General features: G+C 43.9%; 1 protein-coding gene across 2 annotated transcripts in view; it reads left to right on the top strand.

The window, feature by feature from the left end:
- Window positions 1-23399, top strand: part of LOC137375486 (deleted in malignant brain tumors 1 protein-like) — a 55422-nt gene that overhangs the window by 4329 nt on the left and 27694 nt on the right. The window contains exons 2-4 of one of the 2 annotated variants that reach the window (XM_068042823.1): window positions 1583-1651; window positions 4088-4399; window positions 11447-11767. In XM_068042823.1, coding sequence (XP_067898924.1) covers window positions 1583-1651; window positions 4088-4399; window positions 11447-11767 — 702 coding nt within the window. Of the gene's footprint in view, window positions 1-1582; window positions 1652-4087; window positions 4400-4519; window positions 4590-11446; window positions 11768-23399 lie in introns of those variants that run through there. The other variant, XM_068042824.1, reaches the window with a different exon arrangement.

Below are 23399 nucleotides of genomic sequence, written 5' to 3'. Positions count from 1 at the left end.
TTCTAAAATTTGTCCCTGGGCAAAATAAGGGTGATCGGGAAGAATTGTCGTTTTATTTTTGGGGGGGGGGGGGGGGGGCGGGGTGGTGGTTGTGGGGGTGGGGGGAAGGATGGATAAGAAAATCAAAAATAATTAAAACCGGCGACCGATTCGCGACGGCCCGTTTCTCGCCCCATCATAAACAATAAAATTTCCCCCAATTGAAGGTGAAAATCGGTCCCAGAATTTGAACTTCATCCCACAGAATGCAAATCCAAAATGCATTCATTTTTACAGGGTCCAGTTCAGGGTAAATCCCATCTGGGGTATAATGTGCAGGTGGTAATGCAATCGCGGAGAGGATATCATTGCTCTTAAAGTGTGTCCAGAAGGGACAAGAAACAGCAGGATGTCAACAATCTAATTCATGAGGAAGGATAATGAGGGCAATTTTGAAGTCGATGAAAAGACAAATTGAGAGGTAAAACAGGCAGCCGAATCGCTGTCAGCCGTTTTACATTATCACGCAAAGTCCAGATATACCTTGAGGAATTTCATCGTTTCCTTTGGAAACCTTCCTCGTACTTTCAGTTATTTAATTAGAACGTTTAAAGTAAAATGTTCTCGGGCAAATCAGGGTGAAGTGGCCACAGGGTACAAAATTAATAAGACGAGAAGCCTGATAGAATTTATTCAGACATTAAAATCTCTGCATATGGAAACGATAAGGGTGACTTTCTCTGACTTGGTCTGATGATGTGAAAGGTGTTCCGCAGGGAATGTGTTGAATTCGCCCTTATTTGCTAAGCCCTCGAATTTCTGTGGGCTCCCAGTCCTCGCAGGATGCAATTCTGCTAACTGGCGAAGCCCCCAAAGCATACGCTTTTAACTAAAATTTTCAGTCATTTTCTGGTTCTCGTGGGCGCGGCCGGCATAAAGGTGGGAGGTTATGAGATGTTCTGCAGATTTTGAGCCAAAATGGGGAAAGAGCAAGGAAGTGGGACTAACTGTATTGCTCTTCGAAAGAGTTGATGCAAACTCGGCAGACGAATGTTCCCCTTAGAGTCATAGAGCTATACAGCACAGAAACAGGCCCTTCGGCCCATCATGTCTGTGCCGACCTTCAAGCACCTATCTATTCTAATCCCATTTTCCAGCACTTGGCCCTTTGCCTTGTAAGCTATGGCGTTTCAAGAGCTCATCTAAATACTTCCTAAATATTGTGAGGGTTCCTGCCTCTACCACCTCTTCAGGCAGTGCGGCCAGATTCCAACCACCCTCTGGATGACTTTTTTCCCCCCTTAAATCCCCTCTAAACCTCCTGCCCCTTGCTTTAAATCTCTGCCTCCTGGTTTTTGACCCCTCCGTTTCTTCCTTTCTATCCTATCAATGCCTCTCATAATTTTGTATACTGAAGTGTTGTAATATTCTATGATTCTATTCCATATATAGAGATTATATAGATGTAAGCATTGAGTGAACAGTGTAGAAATTTAATGAAAGGTGGGTTTGTAATTGGAGTTTTCGGGTTCAATTATTTAATACCACGAACCACTCTCTGTAGATTTTCAGAATGTATTTCACTCCCTTTTGTATATTTCAGTCTCAACAGTTCGATCGTCGGTGCAACCTCCCCGTCAAAGTGCTACAGTTGAAGCTATGAATGACATAGGTAAACGCTTTCTATAATTTAGAGTTAAATACCTCATAAAATATTAAATAAGGCAATAAACTAATTCTTTGCATTGATTGACATGGGGTTTGGGGCAATTTATTAGCTTGGGTAGAGGACTGGCTAACCAACAGAAAACAGAGAGTCTGGATAAATGGGTCTTTTTATGGTTGGCAAGATGTAACTGGTGGGGTGCCACAGAGTTCAGTCCTCGGACCCCAACTATTTACAATCTATATAAATGACTTGGATGCAGACATAGAGGGTGCTATAGCCAAATTTTCAGATGACACTAAAATAGGTGGGATAGTAAGTTGCAATAAAGAAATAAGAAATTTACAAATGGATATGGATAGGTTAGGTGAATGGGCCACAATTTGGCAGATGGAGTTTAACGTGGATAAGTGTGAGGTTATCCCTTTTGGTCGGAAGAAAAGAAAGGCAAATTATTATCTAAATGGAGAGAAACTTCAGAGTGCTTCGGTGCAGAGGGATCTGGGTGGCCTCGTGCATGAATCGCATAAATTTATTTGCAGGTACAGCAGGTAATAAGGAAGGCAAATGGAATTTTGGCATTTATTGCTAAAGGAATAGAGTATAAAAGTAGGGAGGTGTTGCTGCAACTGGAGTATTGTGTACAGTTTTGATCTCCTTACATGAGGAGGGATGTAGTTGCATTGGAGGCAGTTCAGAGGAGGTTCACTAGATTGATTCCAGAGATGAGAGGTTTGTCTTATGAAGAGAGGTTGAGCAGTTTAGGCATTTCCTTTCTAGAGTTTAGAAGCATGAGAGGAGATCTAATTGAGTTATAGAAGATGATTGAGGGGGTTGACAATGTAGACATCGAGGGGATGTTTCGTCTTGTGGGGAAATCTAGAATGAGAGGTCATAGTTTTAGGACAAGGGGTAGAAGATTTAAAACAAAGATGAGGAGAAATTACTTCTCTCAAAGGGTCGTGAGTCTGTGGAATTCACTACCCCAGATTGCGGTGGATGCCGGGTCATTGGGTAAATTTAAGGAGGAGATAGACAGTAATGGGTTAAAGGGTTATGGATAATGGGCAGGAAAGTGGAGTTGAGGCCGAACTGAGATCAGCCATGATCGTATTGAATGGCGAAGCAGGCTCGAGGGGCTGAGTTGCCTACTCCTGCTCCTAGTTCTTATGTTCTTATACCTGACAGCGTGCTTCTTCAGCCTCCTGTAACCCATCCACCTATCCATTTTAGTGCTTGATGCAGGTATACCAGCTGGATGCCTCTCTGCAGCAGCTCTTTCGAACCTCCACTCAATAGCAACCCATGGTTTCCACCATGATCTTGCATACTTTATGTACTGCGCATCATACTTATCCAAGAATTAGGATGCCAATTAACTGTGGGCCCCTGTGACTATCATGGTCTTACTATAAAGTGCAGGTTCTGTGTGACAAAAATGAAGAAACATCATGAGCTAATGTTGTGCTGATTATGCTTTATCGCCCAGCTCTTGCTGGAATGGAAAACTAGAGTAAACTAAAGTCACCTGGAGTGCGTGATATGCATGATACAAATATATGGTCGCATGCACCTGCATAAAGATAGCAAAGAAACCTTAAACTGTTCTGCAGCTGGAACTCATTTTGCTTGGTGTACGAAGAGCAATATTCAGGACATCTGACACCCCTGGGTTTTTGTAATTCCTCTCAGTCAGAGACCCAGAGGAGGCATTGCTCTTGCCCTCTCAATTCCAGAGGAAACTTGACGTAATTGTTTGCTGTTCTAAGCAAGGTATGAATACGCCGTTTTATGCAGATATGAAGTGACAGATGTCTAATGTCCTCATTAGTAACGTCCTCATCCCTCATAAAGGTCGTGGCCAAAAATTAGGATGCTGGTGATGCTCACTGATAGTCACTGCGCTGTGTCTACCCTGCAGTATGATGGTAGCGCCTCTCACAATAGACCTGAAACATTCTTGCACAATCCCCGTGGAAATTAAGACCTGGCATGACTGAATAAAAATGGATTCAAGCTTCATTGTTCGGGATGTGGGAGGCAATGGCAATGCCAGGTGTATTGTTCATCTCGTACCATCCCAGTTGGCCATGACACATTCTAAAGACTAATAAAGGAAATGGTTTCAAAAACAGAGTTGTAGCGCAACATATAATAGGTAAGTAGCACAGACAAAACGGTTCTGTATAAGTATTTCCAGTGGCGACACAAAAACACATTGTGGCTTGTTGGAGATGGAGAGAAGTTAAGCCAAAATCCTAAAACAGCAACACGTTGGACAAAGTGAAGCGCAAGTGCACAAAATAACTTTAACATTCTGATTAATCAATATAATTTTAGTCCGAAACTTCAAAGTGTTTTGTAATGAATCCAAGATGATTATTTCAGCTCAGTTTGGTAATATTTACTTAATGAGTGTTCCTCCTCTTAAATGTCTAACAGAATTGAGGGACTTGAGGTTGGAGGGCCCGGAGGCACCATGTATCGGGGATCTGAAGATTTATTATCGAAACCAGTGGAACTCCGTCTGCAGTAGTCTGTGGGATTCAGCTAATGGAGAAGTCGTCTGTAGGCAGATTGGCTGCAAATCTTATCACACATCATCAACCAGCCCCATCTCACAAGAAACGGGACCTGTTTTATTGGATAAGGTTCAGTGCAAAGGAACGGAGTCTTCATTATGGGAGTGTCCATTCAGTACGTCCGGCCTGCAGAACTGCGAAACTGGGGCGATTGTAAAAGTCTTCTGTAAAGGTATTTCTTTTATAATTAGATAGTGTTGAATATTTTCGTTTACCTGTTTAAACCGTTTGCATGAAAATTATGCAGGAAGATGAGCTGCTTTGTCCAACCTCGTCACACAATCAGTTCCCAATCTCAGTTGCGCAGTCATAGGAACACATTCTGTGGGGATCATGGACTGTTTACAGGATGGAGAGAGAATGTGAGCTCATTTCAACTGTTTGTCACTTGGCGAAAAATATGTAATAGCGTGTGTCCTGCTAATTTTGCATCTGGCGGTGCTTTGTCTGGGGACTGCACGTCAGGCATTATTTGTTTGTGATCTGTTATGGGTTGCTGTTAACATAGATTCTGTTTTCTGTGATTTGGTTCCTGGCTGTATGTCGCTGTCTCTGTCGTTGTCTCTCTGCTCAGAAATCGCAAATAGTCTAATTACAAACTATCAGCAAAACGCAACTGACAATTAGAGTTAACTAAAATAACTGATGAAAGATCACAGGCCTGAAACATTAACTCCGTTACTCTCTCTACAGGTGCTTACAGACGTTCTGAATATTTCCAGCATTTGCTGTTTTTATTTCAGATTTCCAGCATCCACAATATTTTGCTTTTAATTAGAGTTAATTCCATGCTTTAAAAATTAAACCCCCTGGTTTTAATTTGAACAAAATCAAATTAGGAACTCCCTGTCTTTGTTTTTTCCGCCTCTTTGTTTCTCCCTTTTCGTCTGTTGTTCGCCATGAATTTGAAAATTTACATTTTCCAACTATTAGCAACGCTAATTATAGTATTATAAAATATATGATTAGATGATGCTTGGGATCTAGTGGAGAAATAACTTTGTATGAAGCTTAAAAGAGTTATCCATTCAAGAGACAAGTGACCCAATAGCTTTGTTCAGAAACCATGTGGCCCAACAATCCTGATCATTTTAAAGACAGGCTGCCCCTCTTAAAGGGAAACTGCACTGAAGAATATCGTTGCAATTTAAATGATGGAAAAGTGAACACCAAGACAGGGAAAGGACTCCAGGCTGATGCATGCTGCACTGCAGATATTGGTGGTGGTGGTGAGCATTCATGAGGATTCATGGATCCGCGGGTGGGCCAGGATGCCCTCAAGGACTACGCTTAGAAGGGAATGGGAGCAGGTAGCCAGCAAGGTCATCTGCCAGATACTGGACCGAAACATCTGGCAGCAGTGTCACAAGAAGTCTAATGAGCTCATGCAGGCATTCAATTTCAATGAATGCATCTGCACACAACATCTCTTAACGCCACAACACCAGTCTCTCCCGCTACTCAATGCACCACAACATCGTCACTCACCCAGCAGCCGCTCCTGGCACTCAGGACTCATGCCGAACATTTACATACTCCACCCGACCCCACATACCAGCAATGCTGCTAGCCTCACATCCACCACTCGCCGCCTCAACATACCTCCAGCTATTCAGCTATGGCAAGTGTATCACCCAAACGGAGTGTAATACATTCACTGACATTCATTCCCCTCTCATACCGGACAGGGTGGCACATAATAGAGCAGAAACAGCGGGGAACAAGATTGTTTGTATCTCCTGAGCTCTATGGAGTGGATGGTTGTTCGTATCCTGAAGCCAACTGTTGTAAGTGTATGTTTCTGCCTTATGTCTCTTCTCATCTCACATGGGGAGATGGAGGTGCAGGGGTAATGTCACTGACCTAGTAATCTAGAGGCCCAGGCTAATGGTTCGGAGACACGGGTTCAAATTCCATCACGAAAACTGGTGGAATTTAAATTCAATTAATGAATAAAAATGTGGAATTAAAAGCTGGTCTCAGTAATGGTGCTAATGAAACTATCATCTATTGCCATCAGGTTCACTAATGTCCTTAACTTGTCTTGCCTTACATGTGACTCCAGATCTACAGTTATGTCGTTGACTCTTAACTTCACTCTGAAATGGCCCAACAAGCTACACATTTAATGGCAATTAGGCATGGTCAACAGATTCTGGCCTTGCCAGCAAAACCCATACCTCATGAAGGAATTTTTTAAAAAAACCTCCTAGTGCTATCTGACATGATGACCAAGCTGCTAATGGTGTGACTATAGATCTCTTACTTTGCATCCCACTTCTATCGCTCACCCCAAACTTCCTCTTCTGATTTCTTACTTTCTGATACCCAAGCACGACCGCCTGCCAGCCTCAACAGCCCCAAGAACAGAGAGCGAGAGAGAGCAACAATATCGCAATGTATATCCTGCCTTTGTGTGCACAGGTCACCTACTCATCTGGCATCCCTGCAGCATCAATCTCCAGAAAATCCAGGATTTCAACAAAGAGCCCTATCAATATAGTCCAGAGTAGCTCCACATATTGCAATAGAAAAAGTTGTCAAAAATGAATTTAACTGTGTCTTTGGAAAACATGTTAAAACTAATGTGGTGCTTTTGAATGATGTCACCGAGGGGCAGAAAATTGATGAGTCGTGGGGCGGGGAAGTGGGGGGGGGGGGCGGGTGGAGGGGGAAGGGTGGTGATAAGGATAGATCCTTGGGGGACAGCAGAGAGCGGAAACCGTGCCAGCTCAGGTAAAGCTCCTAATCTACAATCATGGAATATTACAACAGCAGATCATTCCACACGCTAGTTAATCGCTATTTCCAGATTATTAGCGTTAAAGTATTACAATTCCATGCTTGTAGCTCTAATTAAATGCAGAATGAGGACTTCGAATAGGTCCATGATAGTGTACACGGTACTCCAACTGGTGCATAATTCCGTTTGTTTCATATTCTAAGCCATTATTGTCGACCTGTGTCAGTTTGCTGCTCCTCTGATCCTCCAATACGTTTAAAATTTCATCATTAAGGTACATTTCTTTCACCTTCTAAAGGACATTGCTGTCTGTCTGTGCTGTATCTGTTCTGTGTATATAACCCTAATTGGTTATGGTCTGTGCGTTATATTTATAGTTCTAACTCCCCATGTTAATTGCATGCACGCTGTGTGTTATGCTTATATTGATCACTACCTGTGCTCTTTATGCTATATTTATAGAGCTAACTGCTTGCGCTGAAAATATATTTGTTAGATGATGCAATTTACAACAGGATTGATGCGAGATTTGCTATGTAGATAATTTTGAACTGGAGACAGGGTATACATTTTTGGGGCCCAGCAGTGTCAGGAATAGAGATGGACAGGCTCAAAAATGATAAGGCCAGCTGGCCTGCCTGTTTCCGACGCTGGGCTGAATGTTCATTCTGGAGGCCAGAAACAGGAACTGGGTCTGGTTTTGGGTCTGAAACCTGCCTCATATGGGAAGCTAATTCAGAATTCAATTTTCCAATGGAAATGGAGTATGGTATGGAGTGGTATAGATACGGATTCTTGTCCTCTTAGAGCCAGAGTGTCAGATCAAGTGTGGGACTCATGTAGACTTCCATGACAGCCATCACTGAGGCTGTTTGATGCCCTGAAGGAGAGATCTGCCTTCCGCAGCACCAGAGGGAAGCGAGATATCACAGGGAAGCTGGAGGCCTGGCACTAAGGTCAGGGCAGAATCTTGCCCACCTGAATCTAATGCTGGGAGCCATATGGAAGAGGAGCACGTCCTCTTCCCAGAGGGTGGCCGGAGAAGGCCACCTCGTCATGCAGAAAGGGCACCTATCGGTTAGACATTAACCCCCTCTAGCCATTTTCCTCCTCCTCTCTTGCCTCCTACTCCTTCGTTGATGTGCTATCTCCTTCCAGGGCCTCACTGTCCTCAAGATCCACACCACTCTAGAGGGCCATGTTATGTATAGTGCAGCAGACCACCACAATAACCAAGACCCTTGCCATGGGTTATTGGCGGGTGCTAACTGACTGGTCCAAGCACCAGAACTGCATCTTCACAAATCCGTTGGCCTGCTCAATAGTTGGCCTGCTGAGCAGGTCGCATTGATTCTTTTGCTTCTGTACCTCTGTCTGCAGCTCCTATAGCCGGGTCAGTAGCCTTGGGGTCAGCCATCCAATCTGGGGATGAAGTGAAGGATAAAGGCAACCTTAATTGATGGAGTATGAAGGAGTCATGACAGCTCTTGTTGTGGTTGTGGACCAGTTGGGCATTGATGGAGTGGAAGCCCTTCTTGTGAATGAAAGCCACTGCCTGGTGTTTTGGTGCCTTGATGGCCACATGTGTGCAACTGATGCCCTCTGCACTTGAGGGAATCCTGCAATGACCCTGAAACCAATGGTTGTCTCTGCTTATGAGTTGGGATCTGTGCAGAAGTGCACAGAATCTCCAGCCCTCCTGACTACAAGATTCCACAAATGGATCCCTGGAATGATCCAGTGGCACAGAAGTTCACTGTGACATTCAGGACCAAAGGCATTGGATTTCCACCCAGTCCTCTGGGGCAGAGTTCATTCTTCATCATTGCACGCAGGTCAGTGACAGCCTCCATGGAGGGTCGAGTCTTCATTGGCACTGCCTTTCGGACATCTGCAGCTAGTCGAGCCTCAATCTGTACAAGTAATCTGGAGGAAACCTCCTTCTGCCCTGGTCAACTCCAACACTCTTTCCTCTTCGCCCTTCTGCCACGTCCAGGGGCAGCTGAGGTCCCGCCTGTGGGCTCATATTTCGTTGCAGTGCCACTGCAGCTGCCTGTCACTCCCTCTCGCTCAGATGTGCTTCGTCTTTGATGGGTACCCTGAAGCCTGGATGAATGAGGCTCATGATCAGTGGCCTCTCTTTGAAAGGCAGTCTTTTGCTGCCCACTTGATGCTCACATTTGTGACCCTTGCCCAGGTTCCACTTCCCCTTTCGTATCAGCTTCCCCTTAAGTGCCGCCAACCTTCCCCTCACTCCTGACATGCTAAGCTCAGCCCTCACTTCATGGCGCTTCCAGGCCCTTGAGGTTTGCTTTTCCGATACCCTCCCTTCCAGGTATGCATGATCTGCCGTCTCAATGTCACCTCAGTGTACGAGGGAAGGCTTTGAAGCCCTGTGAAAACCCATGCGCCGCTCATAAAATTACATATGACACATAAAATTGCTTTCAATTGGCCATTTCACTAGCGTAATTATCTGCCCGCCACATTGCTGTCTAACCTCTGCCCTCCATGTTTGCTGCCCTGCAAAAAATCAGGATGTAACATCACGACATCACATCTAACAAACTTGATTGAATTTTTCGAGGAGGTGACTAGATGTGTAGATGAGAGTCAAGCATTTGATGTAGTATACATGGACTTCAGTAAGGCTTTTGATAAGGTCCCGCATGGGAGATTGGTTAAGAAGGTAAGAGCCCATGGGACCTAGGGCAATTTGGCAAATTAGTTCCAAAATTGACTTAGTGGCAGGAGGCAGAAGGTAATGGTCGTGTATTGTTCTTGCGATTGGAAACCTGTGACCGGTGGTGTAGCGCATTGGTCGGTGCTGGACCCTTGCTGTTTGTAGTGTACATTCATGATTTAGACATGAATATAGGAGGTATGATCAGTCAGTTCACAGATGACACTAAAATTGGTGGTGTTGTAAATTGTGAGGAGGAAAGCTTTAGATTACAGGACGATATAGATGGTTTGGTGAAATAGGTAGAACAGTGGCAAATGGAATTTAATCCTGAGAAGTGTGAGGTGATGAATTTCTGGATGACTAACAAGGCGAGGGAGTCTAAAATGGGTGGTAGGACTCTAGGAAGTACAGAGGGTCAGACGAACCTTGGTGTACTTGTCTATAGATGACTGAAGGCAGCAGCACAGGTAGTTAAGGTGGTTAGGAAGGCATATGAGATACTTTCCTTTATTAGTCGAGGCATAGAATATAAGTCCAGGGAGGTTATGATGGAGCCATATAAAACGCTAGTTCGGCCACAGCTGGAGTACTGTATACAGTTTTGCTCGCCACTCTATAGGAAGGATGTGATTGCACTGGAGAGGGTGCAGAGGAGATTCACCAGGATATTGCCTATGCTGGAGCATTTTAGCTATGAAGATAAATAGGTAGGTAGGAAGAGACTTTTCCCTTAGTGGAAATGCCAATAACCAGGGGCATAGACTTAAGGTAAGGGAGTTAAGGTTTAGACGGGATTTGAGGGGGAAATTTCACCCAGAGGGTGGCTGGAATCTGGAACACACTGCCTAAAGAGATAGTTGAGGCAGGAACCCTCACAACATTTAAGAAGCATCTATGTAAGCACTCGAAACGCCATAGCATACAAGGCTACCGGTCAAGTGCTGGAAAATGGAATTAGAATAGATAAGTGCTTGATGGCCGGTAAGGATACGATGGGCTGAAGGGCCCGTTTCTGTGCTGTAACAAATCTATGACATCAGACATACTGTCCGATGTGTACCATCCTGATTTTATGTCCCCTCCCGCCTCCATACCCATCCACAACGTTCCTTTAAAATTCAACTCCCTGTTACCGGCGTTGGCCATTTTGGCCGATGCAGTTTGGAGCCGGTGAAGGCCACCCACCCACAAGAGGCGGGCAGCCAATTAAGCTCGTTAAGAGCCTTGTTAAGGGTTGGTAATGGAGGCTAACTCGGATTGTTTAGTCGACCTGCAGATTCCTGACGCAACAGCGACAGTTCAGCAGGCGGGGGTGTCAGCGCTTCAGGCAGTCCTACAGTCCACCCTGCCTGATTGGGTGAGGGTGCAGCCAAAGGCCGGCCTGTGCAGTGATTCCATACCCTCCCCTCTCCCAGTGGTGATCTGGCTGCTTTTGTATGTTTTAATGAAATGTTTCGAAAAAGTCATTGAGAGTGCACCTCCATGTTGAAACGCCCTCTCAATTATTTACCATTAATTGCACCTGGCTGGTCCTCTGAAAGTGCATTCTGATTAGCCCTCCAGCTTCGAGAGCCCGCCTGCCGCCCTTAATTGGACAGGGAACCTCTCTCCAGGACAATTAAGGGGGTGCCCCAATCAAAATTCCCCACAGGGGCAGGTCTGAGGCTCGGAAACAATCATAACTCCTGATCCCATTCTCGAAGCGAAAATTCAGCCCTCGCTGTTTGTTTTTTTAGCTTTATAATATAGCTAAGATGAATAATCTGAAACTGCATTTTCTTCCACAACAGTCAGCCAATATCTAGTGCTTAAGGATGGAGGTAGCCCTTGCGCTGGGCGAATTGAGGCCGGTAACTATCATGCGACGTGGAATATTATCTGCGGTCGAATGTGGGATATGAACGAAGCTCGTGTTTTGTGTAAATACCTAGACTGTGGCTACGCTGTATCTGCATCAGGGGATTCTCAGTTTGGAGTTGGAGACTGGGCAGTATTGCAGGTTGAGGTCCGCTGCAACGGCACCGAGGATGACCCCTGGAAATGTGATTTGAAACAATTGGCTCACAATAACTGCTCTAAGGAAGAAGAAGCAGCTGGGGTCGTTTGTTCAGGTAAATCTCCTGTCTGGAACATTTTAGAAAATGGCATGCTACAGCACTGAACCACACAAATTGGGCAAGAAGGTATCGTTTTTAAACATTGAAAGTTATTCAACACACTGTGAAGGCTATAGATTCAGAAAGAAATTGAGGATTGCTGACATTATATAGATTTATAAATACTGCATATTTTTACTTATGTATTGCATTGATGGACTTGCTGTCATTTTATCAGTAATATAAACTAAAGGAGCAGCCTTTTACCGGTTACAAATAAAACGGAGTGAATGTTGCCACTACTGTCAGTCGTCAGCTAAGGCGGGGCGGGAATACTAGTTTTAATTTACTCACAAGCTATATCCGAATCTCCAAGTTAAAGCAAGATTAGTTTTCGAGTATAATGCGGTGAGTTAAAGATAGTTACATAGCAGAAATTGATATTTTTCTCCAGCTTAACAAATTGCGACGAGTAGACGATAGTTACATAATACAAAGTGTATTATTTCTCCAGAAAAGTAAAGAAAGTGTGCGTGAGAAGCATAATACAAATTAGGCATGGAAAGCAAATAATAACTGGGGCATTGGGACTGGTTTTGGGGAACTTGGGAGCTACACGGGCTGCACGGGTTGCACCTGAAAAGTGCCGAGTCCAGTTTCCTTTTGGGGAGACTCTACATTATCTTGGCAGGGAGATGAGAAACAAGAGGTAACATTGGAAAGGAAAAACAAGGTTGAACAAAGAATTGGGAGAGACAGATAGCACTAGAATAAGAATTAGTACGGTTTTAGTTGAGATCAGAATAAGAGGGAATGTAATAAAACCTAAACTGTGTTTACTATGAACCCACAGAAGGTGGTAAATAATATCGGTGAGCTGCAGGCGCAGGGAGCCACTTTGGAAAATGATATCATCGCGATAATGGAGACCTGGCTCAAAAACGGGAAGGACTGGATATTAAATATTCCTGGATACAAGGTGTTCAGAAAAGATAGGGAAGGAAAGAAAGGAGGAAGAGTGATAGTATTGACTAAGGATAATATTAGTTTTGGCGAGGTTGTCCTGCACGGTCCAAGGACAGAATCTATTTGGCTAGAGCTAAGAAACAATAGGCATACCTTCACATTGCACGGTATATTGCATAGGCCACCAACTAGTGGGAAAGATATAGGGGAACAAATTTGCAAGGAAATTACAGGAAGATGCAAAATTATACTGTAGTTATAATGGATGAATTTAATTATACTGCTATAAACTTGGATAGTAATAGCGTAAAGGGAAGAAAGGGGAGAAGAGATTCTAAGGTGTGTTCAGGAGAATTTTCTGTATCAGTACGTTTCCAGTGTAACGAGAGAAGAGACATTGCTGGATCTGGTTCTGGGGAATGAGATGGGTCAAGTGGATCATGTATCAGTAAGTGAACAATTATGGAACAGGGATCATAGTATCATAAGGTTTAGGTTAGCTATGGAAAAGGAAAGGAGCAATCCACACAAAAAACAATTAATTGGGGAGGGCCAATTTCAATATGGAGAGAACAGACCTGTCCTGGTAATGGGAATCAAAGATTTTCTGGCAAAACTAATTGAACAATGGGCTGCTTTTAAAGAGGAGATATTTCAGCGACAGTCGAGGCACATTCCCACGAGGGGGAAAGGTAGGAGAAACAACCAGAGCTCCCTGTATAATGAAAGAGATAGTGAATACGGTGAAGCAGAAAGGATGTGGATGACAGGTGTCTGGTTGATAATACATGTGACAACAAGGCTAAATATAGAATGTTTAGCGGGGGAGGGAAAAAAGAAATAAGGGCAGCAAAGAGTATGAGATGAGACTGGCAGTTAACACAAAAGTGAATCCTAAAGTCTTCTATAGGCATATAAACTGTAAAAGGGTGGTAAAATGAGGAGTAAGGTCGATTGGGGACCAAATAGGGGATTTACACATGGAGGCAGGGGCATGTCTACTAAACTCTGAGTGAAAGAGGAGGTAGTTGAGACACAGGTTGGGTCTAAAATTGATAGAGGAGAGTTTAGAAAGGCTGGCTGTACTTAAAGTTGATAAGTCACCAGGGCTGGATGAGATATACCTGAGGATGTTGAGGGAAGTAAAGGTGGAAATTGTGGAGGCACTTACCATAATCTTCCAATCCTCCTTAGATACATGGGTGGTGCCAGAGGACTGGAGAATTGCAAATGTTACACCCTTTTTAAGAAAAAACATCTGCACATTTTAAAATTATACCCAACACATCTAAGTCCAGGTCAATAATATAGAGCAAGAAAAGCAGTAGTCCCAGTAACAACTCCTGGGACACCACATTATACACATTTCTCAAATCTGAAAAACAACCGTTCACCACTACTCTCTTTTTCCTGTCATTTGGCCAACATCGAACCCATGTTGTCACTGTCCTCTTTATTCCACAGGGTCAACTTTTCTGACAAGCCAGTTATGTGACACCTGATCAAACGCCTTTTAAGAATAAGCCCAGCAACTACAGGTCACTCATTTTAATCTCTGCGGTGGGAAAGCATTTAGAAACGATAATGCAGGACAAAAATAGCCACTTAGGGAAATGCAGATTGATGAAGGGTTTAAGAGGAAGTAGCTTTTAACTAATTGGATTGAGTTTTTTGATGAAGTAACAGAGTTGATGCTAGTAATGCAGTTGATATGGTGTATATGGATTTCTAAAAGGCGTTTGGTAAGGTGTCACATAACTGGCTTGTCAGAAAATTTGGAGACAATGGAAAAAAGAGGACAGCGACAACATTGGTTTGGCGTTGGCTGAGTGACAGGAAAAAAAGTAGTGGTGAAGAGTAGTTTTTTGGACTCGAGGAATGTATATAATGTGGCGCTTCATGGGTGGTCATCAGGATTACTGCTTTTCTTGAGCTATATTAGTCACCTAGAATTAGGTGTGCAGAACACCATTTCAACATATGCAGATGACACAAAACTTGGAAATATTACCAACTGTGAGGAGGATAGTGATAGACTTCAAGAGGACAAAGATAGACTGGTAGAATGGGTGGGAATGTGGTAATTGAGATTTAATGCAGAGAAGTGTGAAGCGATGCATTTTAGGCAGAAGAATGAGGAAAGGCACTACAAAATAGGGAATGTTTCTTGACAATGCAGCCAAGCGCCAAGGTCATCACTGCAGTTCGAACTGCGCACTTGCATCCTGTCAGTATGATGCTGCGCATGCGCAGCCTCCTTCAGCACCCGAGATTGCCAGTACTAATTCGTGCAACAAAAACAAGAAATGCTGGAATCACTCAGCAGGTCTGGCAGCATCTGTGGAAAGAGAAGCAGAGTTAACGTTTTGGGTCAGTGACCCTTCTTTGGAACTAATTCGTGCATGCCTGCGAATGAAAGGAGGGGAGTGGTGAGCCGGAAAGGAGAAGAGTGGGGTGCTGGGACAGAGGGGATCTCTACCCCGCCGTCTGCTTTAAACCTGACACACAAAAGCGAATTCACTGTGTGATCCTCCCGCGATCATCGCATACGCTTCCCCTTTCCTGGCTCCTTTCCACCGCTCCCGACCTGCCAAGAGGCGCTCCCAGGAGGCAACGGGGAAGAGGAACAGCGACCAGGAAGGGAGCGGGAATGAGAACGGCGACGGCGGTGGGAGCGGGGAACTTTCTGGGGAGTATGGAGACGGCGATCGCATCGCCGCCATTGAGAACGTTGACGTTCAATTCGCCTTTTGTGTCAAGTTGAGCAGCGCCATCTTTGTGACTGGCAGCTGCCTGAGACGTCGCAGACAGTGACGTTTCAGTCCATGCGGCTGCATTTGCGCATGTCAGCACTGCCACCTAGTGCTTGTGTTGCGCAAACGCAGCTTATTAAATAAGGGCTGCAATTCTCAAGTGGGCGCAGGAGCGGACGGACCTGGAGCACAAACTATTGAAGGTAGCAGGACAGTTTGAGAAATCGTTTGATAAGGCATGTGGGCCCCTGGGCTTTATAAATAAAGGAATAGAGTACAAAAGCAAGCAAGTTTTATTGAACCTTTAGAAAATAATGGTTTGGTTTCAACTGGAGTATTGTGCCCAATTCTGGGAACCACACTTTAGGAAGGATGTGAAAGCACTGGGAAGGGTGCAGGAAAGATTTACCAGAATGGATCCAGGGATGAGAGACTTCAGTTACAAGGATGGTTTAAACTAATTCAGCAGGGGAATGGGAACCTAAATTGTAGTTCCAGTGTACAGGATGTTGAGAGTAGTGAGGTCAGGGATAAGGTTACAAGGACGCAAGAGGGCACTGGCAAGCAAGAACTTGGTTTGAAGTGTGTCTACTTCAACGCCAGGAGCATCTGGAATAAGGTGGGTGAGCTTGCAACATGGGTTGGTACCTGGGATCTCGATGCAGTGGCCATTTCGGAGACATGGGTAGAGCAGGGGCAGGAATGGATGTTGCAGGTTCCGGGATTTAGATGTTTCAGTAAGAACAGAGAAGATGGTAAAAGAGGGGGGTGTGTGGCATTGTTAATCAAGGAGAGTATTACAGCGACAGAAAGGACGTTTGAGGACTCGTCTACTGAGGTAGTATGGGCCGAGGTTAGAAACAGGAGAGGAGAGGTCACCCTGTTGGGAGTCTTCTATAGACCTCCGAATAGTTCCAGAGATGCAGAGGAAAGGATAGCGAAGATGATTCTCGACAGGGGCGAGAGTAACAGGGTAGTTGTTATGGGGGACTTTAACTTTCCAAATATCGACTGGAAATACTATAGTTCGAGTACTTTAGATGGGTCAGTTTTTGTCCAGTGTGTGCAGGAGGGTTTTCTGACACAGTATGTAGACAGGCCAACCAGGGGCGATGCCACATTGGATTTAGTACTGGGTAATGAACCCAGCCAGGTGTTAGATTTAGATGTAGGTGAGCACTTTGGTGATAGTGATCACAATTCGGTTAGGTTTACCTTAGCGATGGGCAGGGACAGGTATATACCGCAGGGCAAGAATTATAGCTGGGGGAAAGTAAATTATGATGCGATTAGGCAAGATTTGGGATGCGTAGGATGGGGATGGAAACTGCAGGGGATGTGAACAATCAAAATGTGGAGCTTATTCAAGGAGCAGCTACTGCGTGTCCTTGATAAGTATGTACCTGTCAGGCAGGGAGGAAGTTGTCGAGCGAGGGAGCCGTGGTTTACTAAAGAAGTTGAAGCACTTGTCAAGAGGAAGAAGAAGGCTTATGTTAGGATGAGACGTGAAGGCTCAGTTAGGGCGCTTGAGAGTTACAAGCTATCCAGGAAGGATCTAAAGGGAGAGCTAAGAAGAGCAAGGAGAGGACACGAGAAGTCATTGGTGGATAGGATCAGGGAAAACCCTAAGGCTTTCTATAGGTATATCAGGAATAAAGGAATGACTGGAGTTAGATTAGGGCCAATCAAGGATAGTAGTGGGAAGTTGTGTGTGGAATCAGAGGAGATAGGGGAAGCGTTAAATGAATATTTTTCATCAGTATTTACAGTGGAGAAAGAAAATGTTGTCGAGGAGAATACTGAGATTCAGGGTTCTAGGCAAGATGGGATTGAGGTTCACAAGGAGGAGGTGTTAGCAATTTTGGAAAGTGTGAAAATAGATAAGTCCCCTGGGCCAGATGGGATTTATCCTAGGATTCTCTGGGAAGCCAGGGAGGAGATTGCAGAGCCTTTGTCCTTGATCTTTATGTCGTCATTGTCGACAGGAATAGTGCCGGAAAACTGGAGGATAGCTAATGTTGTCCCCTTGTTCAAGAAGGGGAGTAGAGACAGCCCTGGTAATTATAGACCTGTGAGCCTTACTTCGGTTGTGGGTAAAATGTTGGAAAAGGTTATAAGAGATAGGATTTATAATCATCTTGAAAAGAATAAGTTCATTAGCGATAGTCAGCACGGTTTTGTGAAGGTTAGGTCGTGCCTCACAAACCTTATTGAGTTTTTTGAAAAGGTGACCAAACAGGTGGATGAGGGTAAAGCAGTGGATGTGGTGTATATGGATTTCAGTAAGGCGTTTGATAAGGTTCCCCACGGTAGGCTATTGCAGAAAATACGGAAGTATGGGGTTGAAGGTGATTTAGAGCTTTGGACCAGAAATTGGCTAGCTGAAAGAAGACAGAGGGTGGTGGTTGATGGCATTTGTTCATCCTGGAGTTTAGTTACTAGTGGTGTACCGCAAGGATCTGTTTTGGGGCCACTGCTGTTTGTCATTTTTATAAATGACCTGGATGAGGGTGTAGAAGGGTGGGTTAGTAAATTTGCGGATGACACTAAGGTCGGTGGAGTTGTGGATAGTGCCGAAGGATGTTGTAGGGTACAGAGGGACATAGATAGGCTGCAGAGCTGGGCTGAGCGATGGCAAATGGAGTTTAATGCGGAAAAGTGTGAGGTGATTCACTTTGGAAGGAATAACAGGAAAGCAGAGTACTGGGCTAATGGGAAGATTCTTTGTAGTGTAGATGAACAGAGAGATCTTGGTGTCCAGGTACATAAATCCCTGAAAGTTGCTACCCAGGTTAATAGGGCTGTTAAGAAGGCATATGGTGTGTTAGCTTTTATTAGTAGTGGGATCGAGTTTCGGAGCCACGAGGTCATGCTGCAGCTGTACAAAACTCTGGTGAGACCGCACCTGGAGTATTGCGTGCAGTTCTGGTCACCGCATTATAGGAAGGATGTGGAAGCTTTGGAAAGGGTGCAGAGGTGATTTTCCAGGATGTTGCCTGGTATGGAGGGAAGGTCTTATGAGGAAAGGCTGAGGGACTTGAGGTTGTTTTCGTTGGAGAGAAGGAGGAGGAGAGGTGACTTAATAGAGACATATAAGATAATCAGAGGGTTAGATAGGGTGGATAGTGAGAGTCTTTTTCCTCGGATGGTGATGGCAAACACGAGGGGACAACTCTTTAAGTAGAGGGGTGATAGATATAGGACAGATGTCAGAGGTAGTTTCTTTACTCAGAGAGTAGTAGGGGCGTGGAACGCCCTGCCTGCAACAGTAGTAGACTCGCCAACTTTAAGGGCATTTAAGTGGTCATTGGATAGACATATGGATGGAAATGGAATAGTGTAGGTCAGATGGTTTCACAGGTCGGCGCAACATCGAGGCCGAAGGGCCTGTACTGCGCTGTAATGTTCTAATGTTCTAATGTAATGTTCTAATGTTCTAAAGTTGGGACTGTTCTCTTTAGATAAGAGAAAGTTGAGAGGAGCATTGATAGAGGAGCTCAAGATCAAGAGGGGTCTGGACAAAACTGATGGGGAGAAATAGTTTCCTTTCGTGGAAGGGTTAAAAACAAGATAACAACGATTGAAAGTTAATGGCGAAATAACCAGAGGTGACATCAGGAAATTGTTTTTGCAACGTATGGTTAGGATCTATAATGCATTGCCTGAATGTGTGGTGGTTTCAGATTTATTATGAACATATGAATTAGGAGCAGGGGTGGGCCCCTCGAGCCTATTCCACCATTCCATAAGAACATGGCTGATCTGATTGTAACCTCAACTACAAATTCTCGCCTACCCCCATAACCTTTCACCACGTTACTTATTGCAAATCTTTCTACATCTGCCTTTAAAATATTTAAAGACTCTGCCTTTTGAGGAAGAAAGTTCCAAAGACTTATCACCCTCAGAGAAAAAAAACCTCCTCATCTCTGTCTTAAATGGGCGACCCCTTACTTTTAATTAGTAACCCCTCGTTCTAGATTCTCCCACCAGGAGAAACATCCTTTCCACATCCACCCTGTCAAGACCCCTCAGAATCTTATATGTTTAAATCAAGTCGCCTCTTGCTCTCCTAAACCCCAGCAGATAAAATCCTAGCCTATCCATCCTTTGCTCATAAGCCAACCTGCCCTTTCCAGGTATTAGTCCAGTAAACCTTCTCTGAACTGCTTCCAACACATTTACATCCTTCCTTAAATAAGGAGACCAGTACTGTACACAATACTCCAGATGTGGTCTCACCAATGCCCTGTATAACTGAAGCATAGCCTCCCTACTTTTGTATTAAATTTCCGTTGCAATAAAAGATAATATTCTCTTAGCTTTCCTAATTACGTGATGAACCTACATACTAACCTTTTGCGATTCAAGCGCTAGGACACCCAGATCCCTTTGCATCTCAGAGCTCTGCAATCTCTCATCATTTAGTCAATATGCCTCTTTATTCTTCCTGCCAAAATGGACAATTTCACATTTTCCCACATTATATTCCATTTGCCAGATCTTTGCCCACTCACTTAACCTTTGTATATTCTTTTGTAGCCTCCTTATGTCCTCTTCACAAGTTACTTTCCTACCTATCTTTGTGTCATCAGCAAATTTAGCAACCAAACCTTCAGCCCCTTCATTTATAAAAATTGTAACATTTTGAGGCCCCAGCACAGATCCGGGTGGCACACTACTCGTTACATCTTGCCAACTAGAAAATTACCAATTTATGCCTACTCTCAGTTTCCTGTTTGCTAACCAATCTTCTATCCATGCCAATATGTTACCTCCAGCACCATGAACTTTTATGTCCCACAATAAACTTTGATGTGGTACCTTATCAAATGCCTTCTGGAAATCTAAGTACAATACATCCACTGGTTCCCCTTTATCCACAGCACGTGTTACTTCTTCAAAAATCACCAATAAATCAGTGAAACATGATTTCTCTTTCACAAAATCTTGTTGACTTTGCCTGAATACCTTGAATTCTTCTAAGTGCCTTGTTATAACATCTTTAATAATAGCTTCCAGCATTTTCCGTAAGAAAGATGTTAAGCTAACTGGCCTGTAGTTTCCTGCTTTCTTTCTCCCTCCCTTTTTGAATAAAGGAATTACATTCACTATTTTCCAATCTAATAGAACCTTCCTCGAATCTAGGAAATTTTGGAAAATTAAAACGAATGCATGAATTATCTCACTAGCCATTTCTTTTAGCACCCTTATGCTGACGTCCACCAGGACCCAGGGACTTGTCAGCCCACAACTCCAACAATGTATTCAGTATCACTTCCATGGTAATTGTGTAATTTTCTTGAGTTCCACCCTCTCTTCCATGTCCTGATTTACAGCAATTTCTGGGATGTTTCTTTGTTCTTATATAGTGAAGACCAGTGCGAAACACCTGTTCAATTCATCTGCCATCTCCGTACTTTCCCTTACTAGTTGACTAGACTGACTTTCTAAACGCCCAACGCTCACTTTGTTAACTCTTTTCTATTTCAAATATCGGAAGAAATTCTTGGTATCTGTTTTTATATTTCTAGATGGCTTTCTCTCGCACTCTATTTTTTTTCTCTTATAAAGCTTTCAGTCATTATTTCCTGTTTTTTATATTCTGTCCAATTGTTTGACCTGTCACCCATCTTTGTGCAATTATATGCTTTTTGTTTACGTTTGATACTATATTTAACTTTTTTTAGTTAACCACGTATTGTCGATCCTCCCCTTGATTTTTTTCCCCATTAGAATGTTTCTATTCTATGTATTCTGAAATATCCTCTTAAATGTCTGCCACTGCATCTCTGTTGACATATCCCTTAAGCTAATTTGCTAGTTCACTCTAGCTAGCTCTGCTTTCATGCCCTTATAATTGCCCTTATTTTAGTCTAAAATACTGGTCTTGAACCTATGCTTCCCCTCCCTCAAACTGAATGTAACAATCTATCATATTATGATTGCTGTTACCTGGGGGCGCCTTCACTACGAGGTAATCTATTAATCCCACCTCGTTGCACAATACCGGGTCTAGTATAGCCTACTCTCTGGTTGGCTCCAGAACGTGCTGTTCTAAGAATCTATACCGAAAACATTCTATGAGTTCCTCATCTAGGCTACTACTTCCCATTTGATTTTTTCCAGTCTATATTTAGATTAAAATCCCCCCATGATTCTCGCCATCCCTTTCTGACAAGCTCCCATTATTTCTTCTATTATACTCTGTCCTATTGTGTGGTTACTATTAGGAGACCTGTACACCACTCCCAGCAGTGACCTCCTGCCTTTATCATTTCTCATCTCTACCCAAACTGCAGCTACACGCTGGCAGCCTGAAGTTATGGTAGCCTTCTTTAATGTGCTAGTATCACTAATTAACAGAGCCACCCCTCCACTTTTCCCCTAGTTTCCTCTCCTTCCTAGCTGTCATGTACTCTTCAATATTCAGGTTACAATCTCTCATCCTGCAGCCACGTCTATTCAATGACTATCAGATCGTACTTATTTATTTCCCTTTATGCTATCAGTTCATCTGTTTTGTTTCGAATGCAATGTGCATTCCGATGCAGAGCTTTCAGCTTGGTCCATTTATTATTTTTGTAATGTCTGATTTACTCTTAGAGTTGTACTCTCTATCCCTTCCTGGCACGGCCTGTTTATCATTTCTCAAATTAATACCTTTCTTGCCTTGACTCTAATCTTTGATTTGCCACACTTGCCAAATTTGATCACTTGTCCCCACTATTTAGTTTAAAACCCTTTCTACTTCCCTAGTCTCTATAACACCGTACCCAGCCTTGTTCAGGTGTAGACCATCCCAATGTTACAGCCCCCAATTTCCCCAGTACCGGTGCCAGTGTTCCATGAATGAAACCCATTTCTACCACACCAGTCTTTGAGCCACGCATTCATTTCTCTAATCTTATTTTCCCTATCTCAATTTTCATGTGGCTTGGGTAATAATCCAGAGATTATTGCCTTTGAGTTTTTAATAATTTGGTGCCTAGCTCCTCATACTGACTGTGCAGAACCTCCTTACTTGTCATACCTATGTCATAGGTACCTACATGGTCCACAACGACTGGATCCTCCCTCTCTCACTGAGTTCCTTTCCAGCCCTGAGCAGATATCCTGAACCCTGTCACTGGGCAGGTAACACAGCCTTCTGGGCTCTTGCTCTTTGTGGCAGATAACATTGTCAATTGCTCTGACTATACTGTACTGTACAACCACTACATTCCTGTTTGCTCTCCCCCCACTTGAATGGCTTCCTGTACCATGGTTCCATGGTCAGTTAGCTCATCCATCCTGCAGCCCTCACTCTCATTCAAGCAAGCTGAAAGAATCTCAAAACTTTTGCACAATCGCAAAGGCTCAGGCTCCTGCACTCCTGGCTTCTGGGTCCCCTTACCTGCCTCAGCTGCAGCCATACTCTCCTGTCCCTGACCAATGAGCAAATCACAAGACGCTATCCTAAAGGGTGTGACCGCCTCCTTGTACAAAGTGTCCAGGCAACTTAACTCCTCCCTGATGTGTCGCAGTGGCCGCAGCTCGAGCTCCAACTCAATGATTCTAAGCTGAAGGTACTCGAGCGGCAAACACTTACTACAGATGTGTTTGCCCTGGATCACACTGGCATGCATGAGCTCCCACAGTTTGCAGCAGTGACAGACCACCTGTCCTGCCATTCTTAATATGTTTTAATTAACTAATGACTTATTTTATTCAATTATTAACTTTCCTATTTTATATATTTTGTTATCCTTACCATCAGTTCCTGTACTATTTTAAACCAGATGGAGTAGTAGGCGCAGGCAGGTAGTGCAGGAGTCCCCTGTGGCCATCCCCCTCTCAAACAGATATACCGCTTTGGATACTATTGCGGGGGATGACCTCCCAGGGGAAAGCAGCAACAGCCAAGTTCGTGGCACCACGGAGGGCTC

Source organism: Heterodontus francisci, chromosome 11 (genome assembly GCF_036365525.1).
Source record: "Heterodontus francisci isolate sHetFra1 chromosome 11, sHetFra1.hap1, whole genome shotgun sequence".
Lineage (NCBI taxonomy): Eukaryota > Metazoa > Chordata > Chondrichthyes > Heterodontiformes > Heterodontidae > Heterodontus > Heterodontus francisci.
This window is presented reverse-complemented; position numbering and strand designations above follow the sequence as displayed.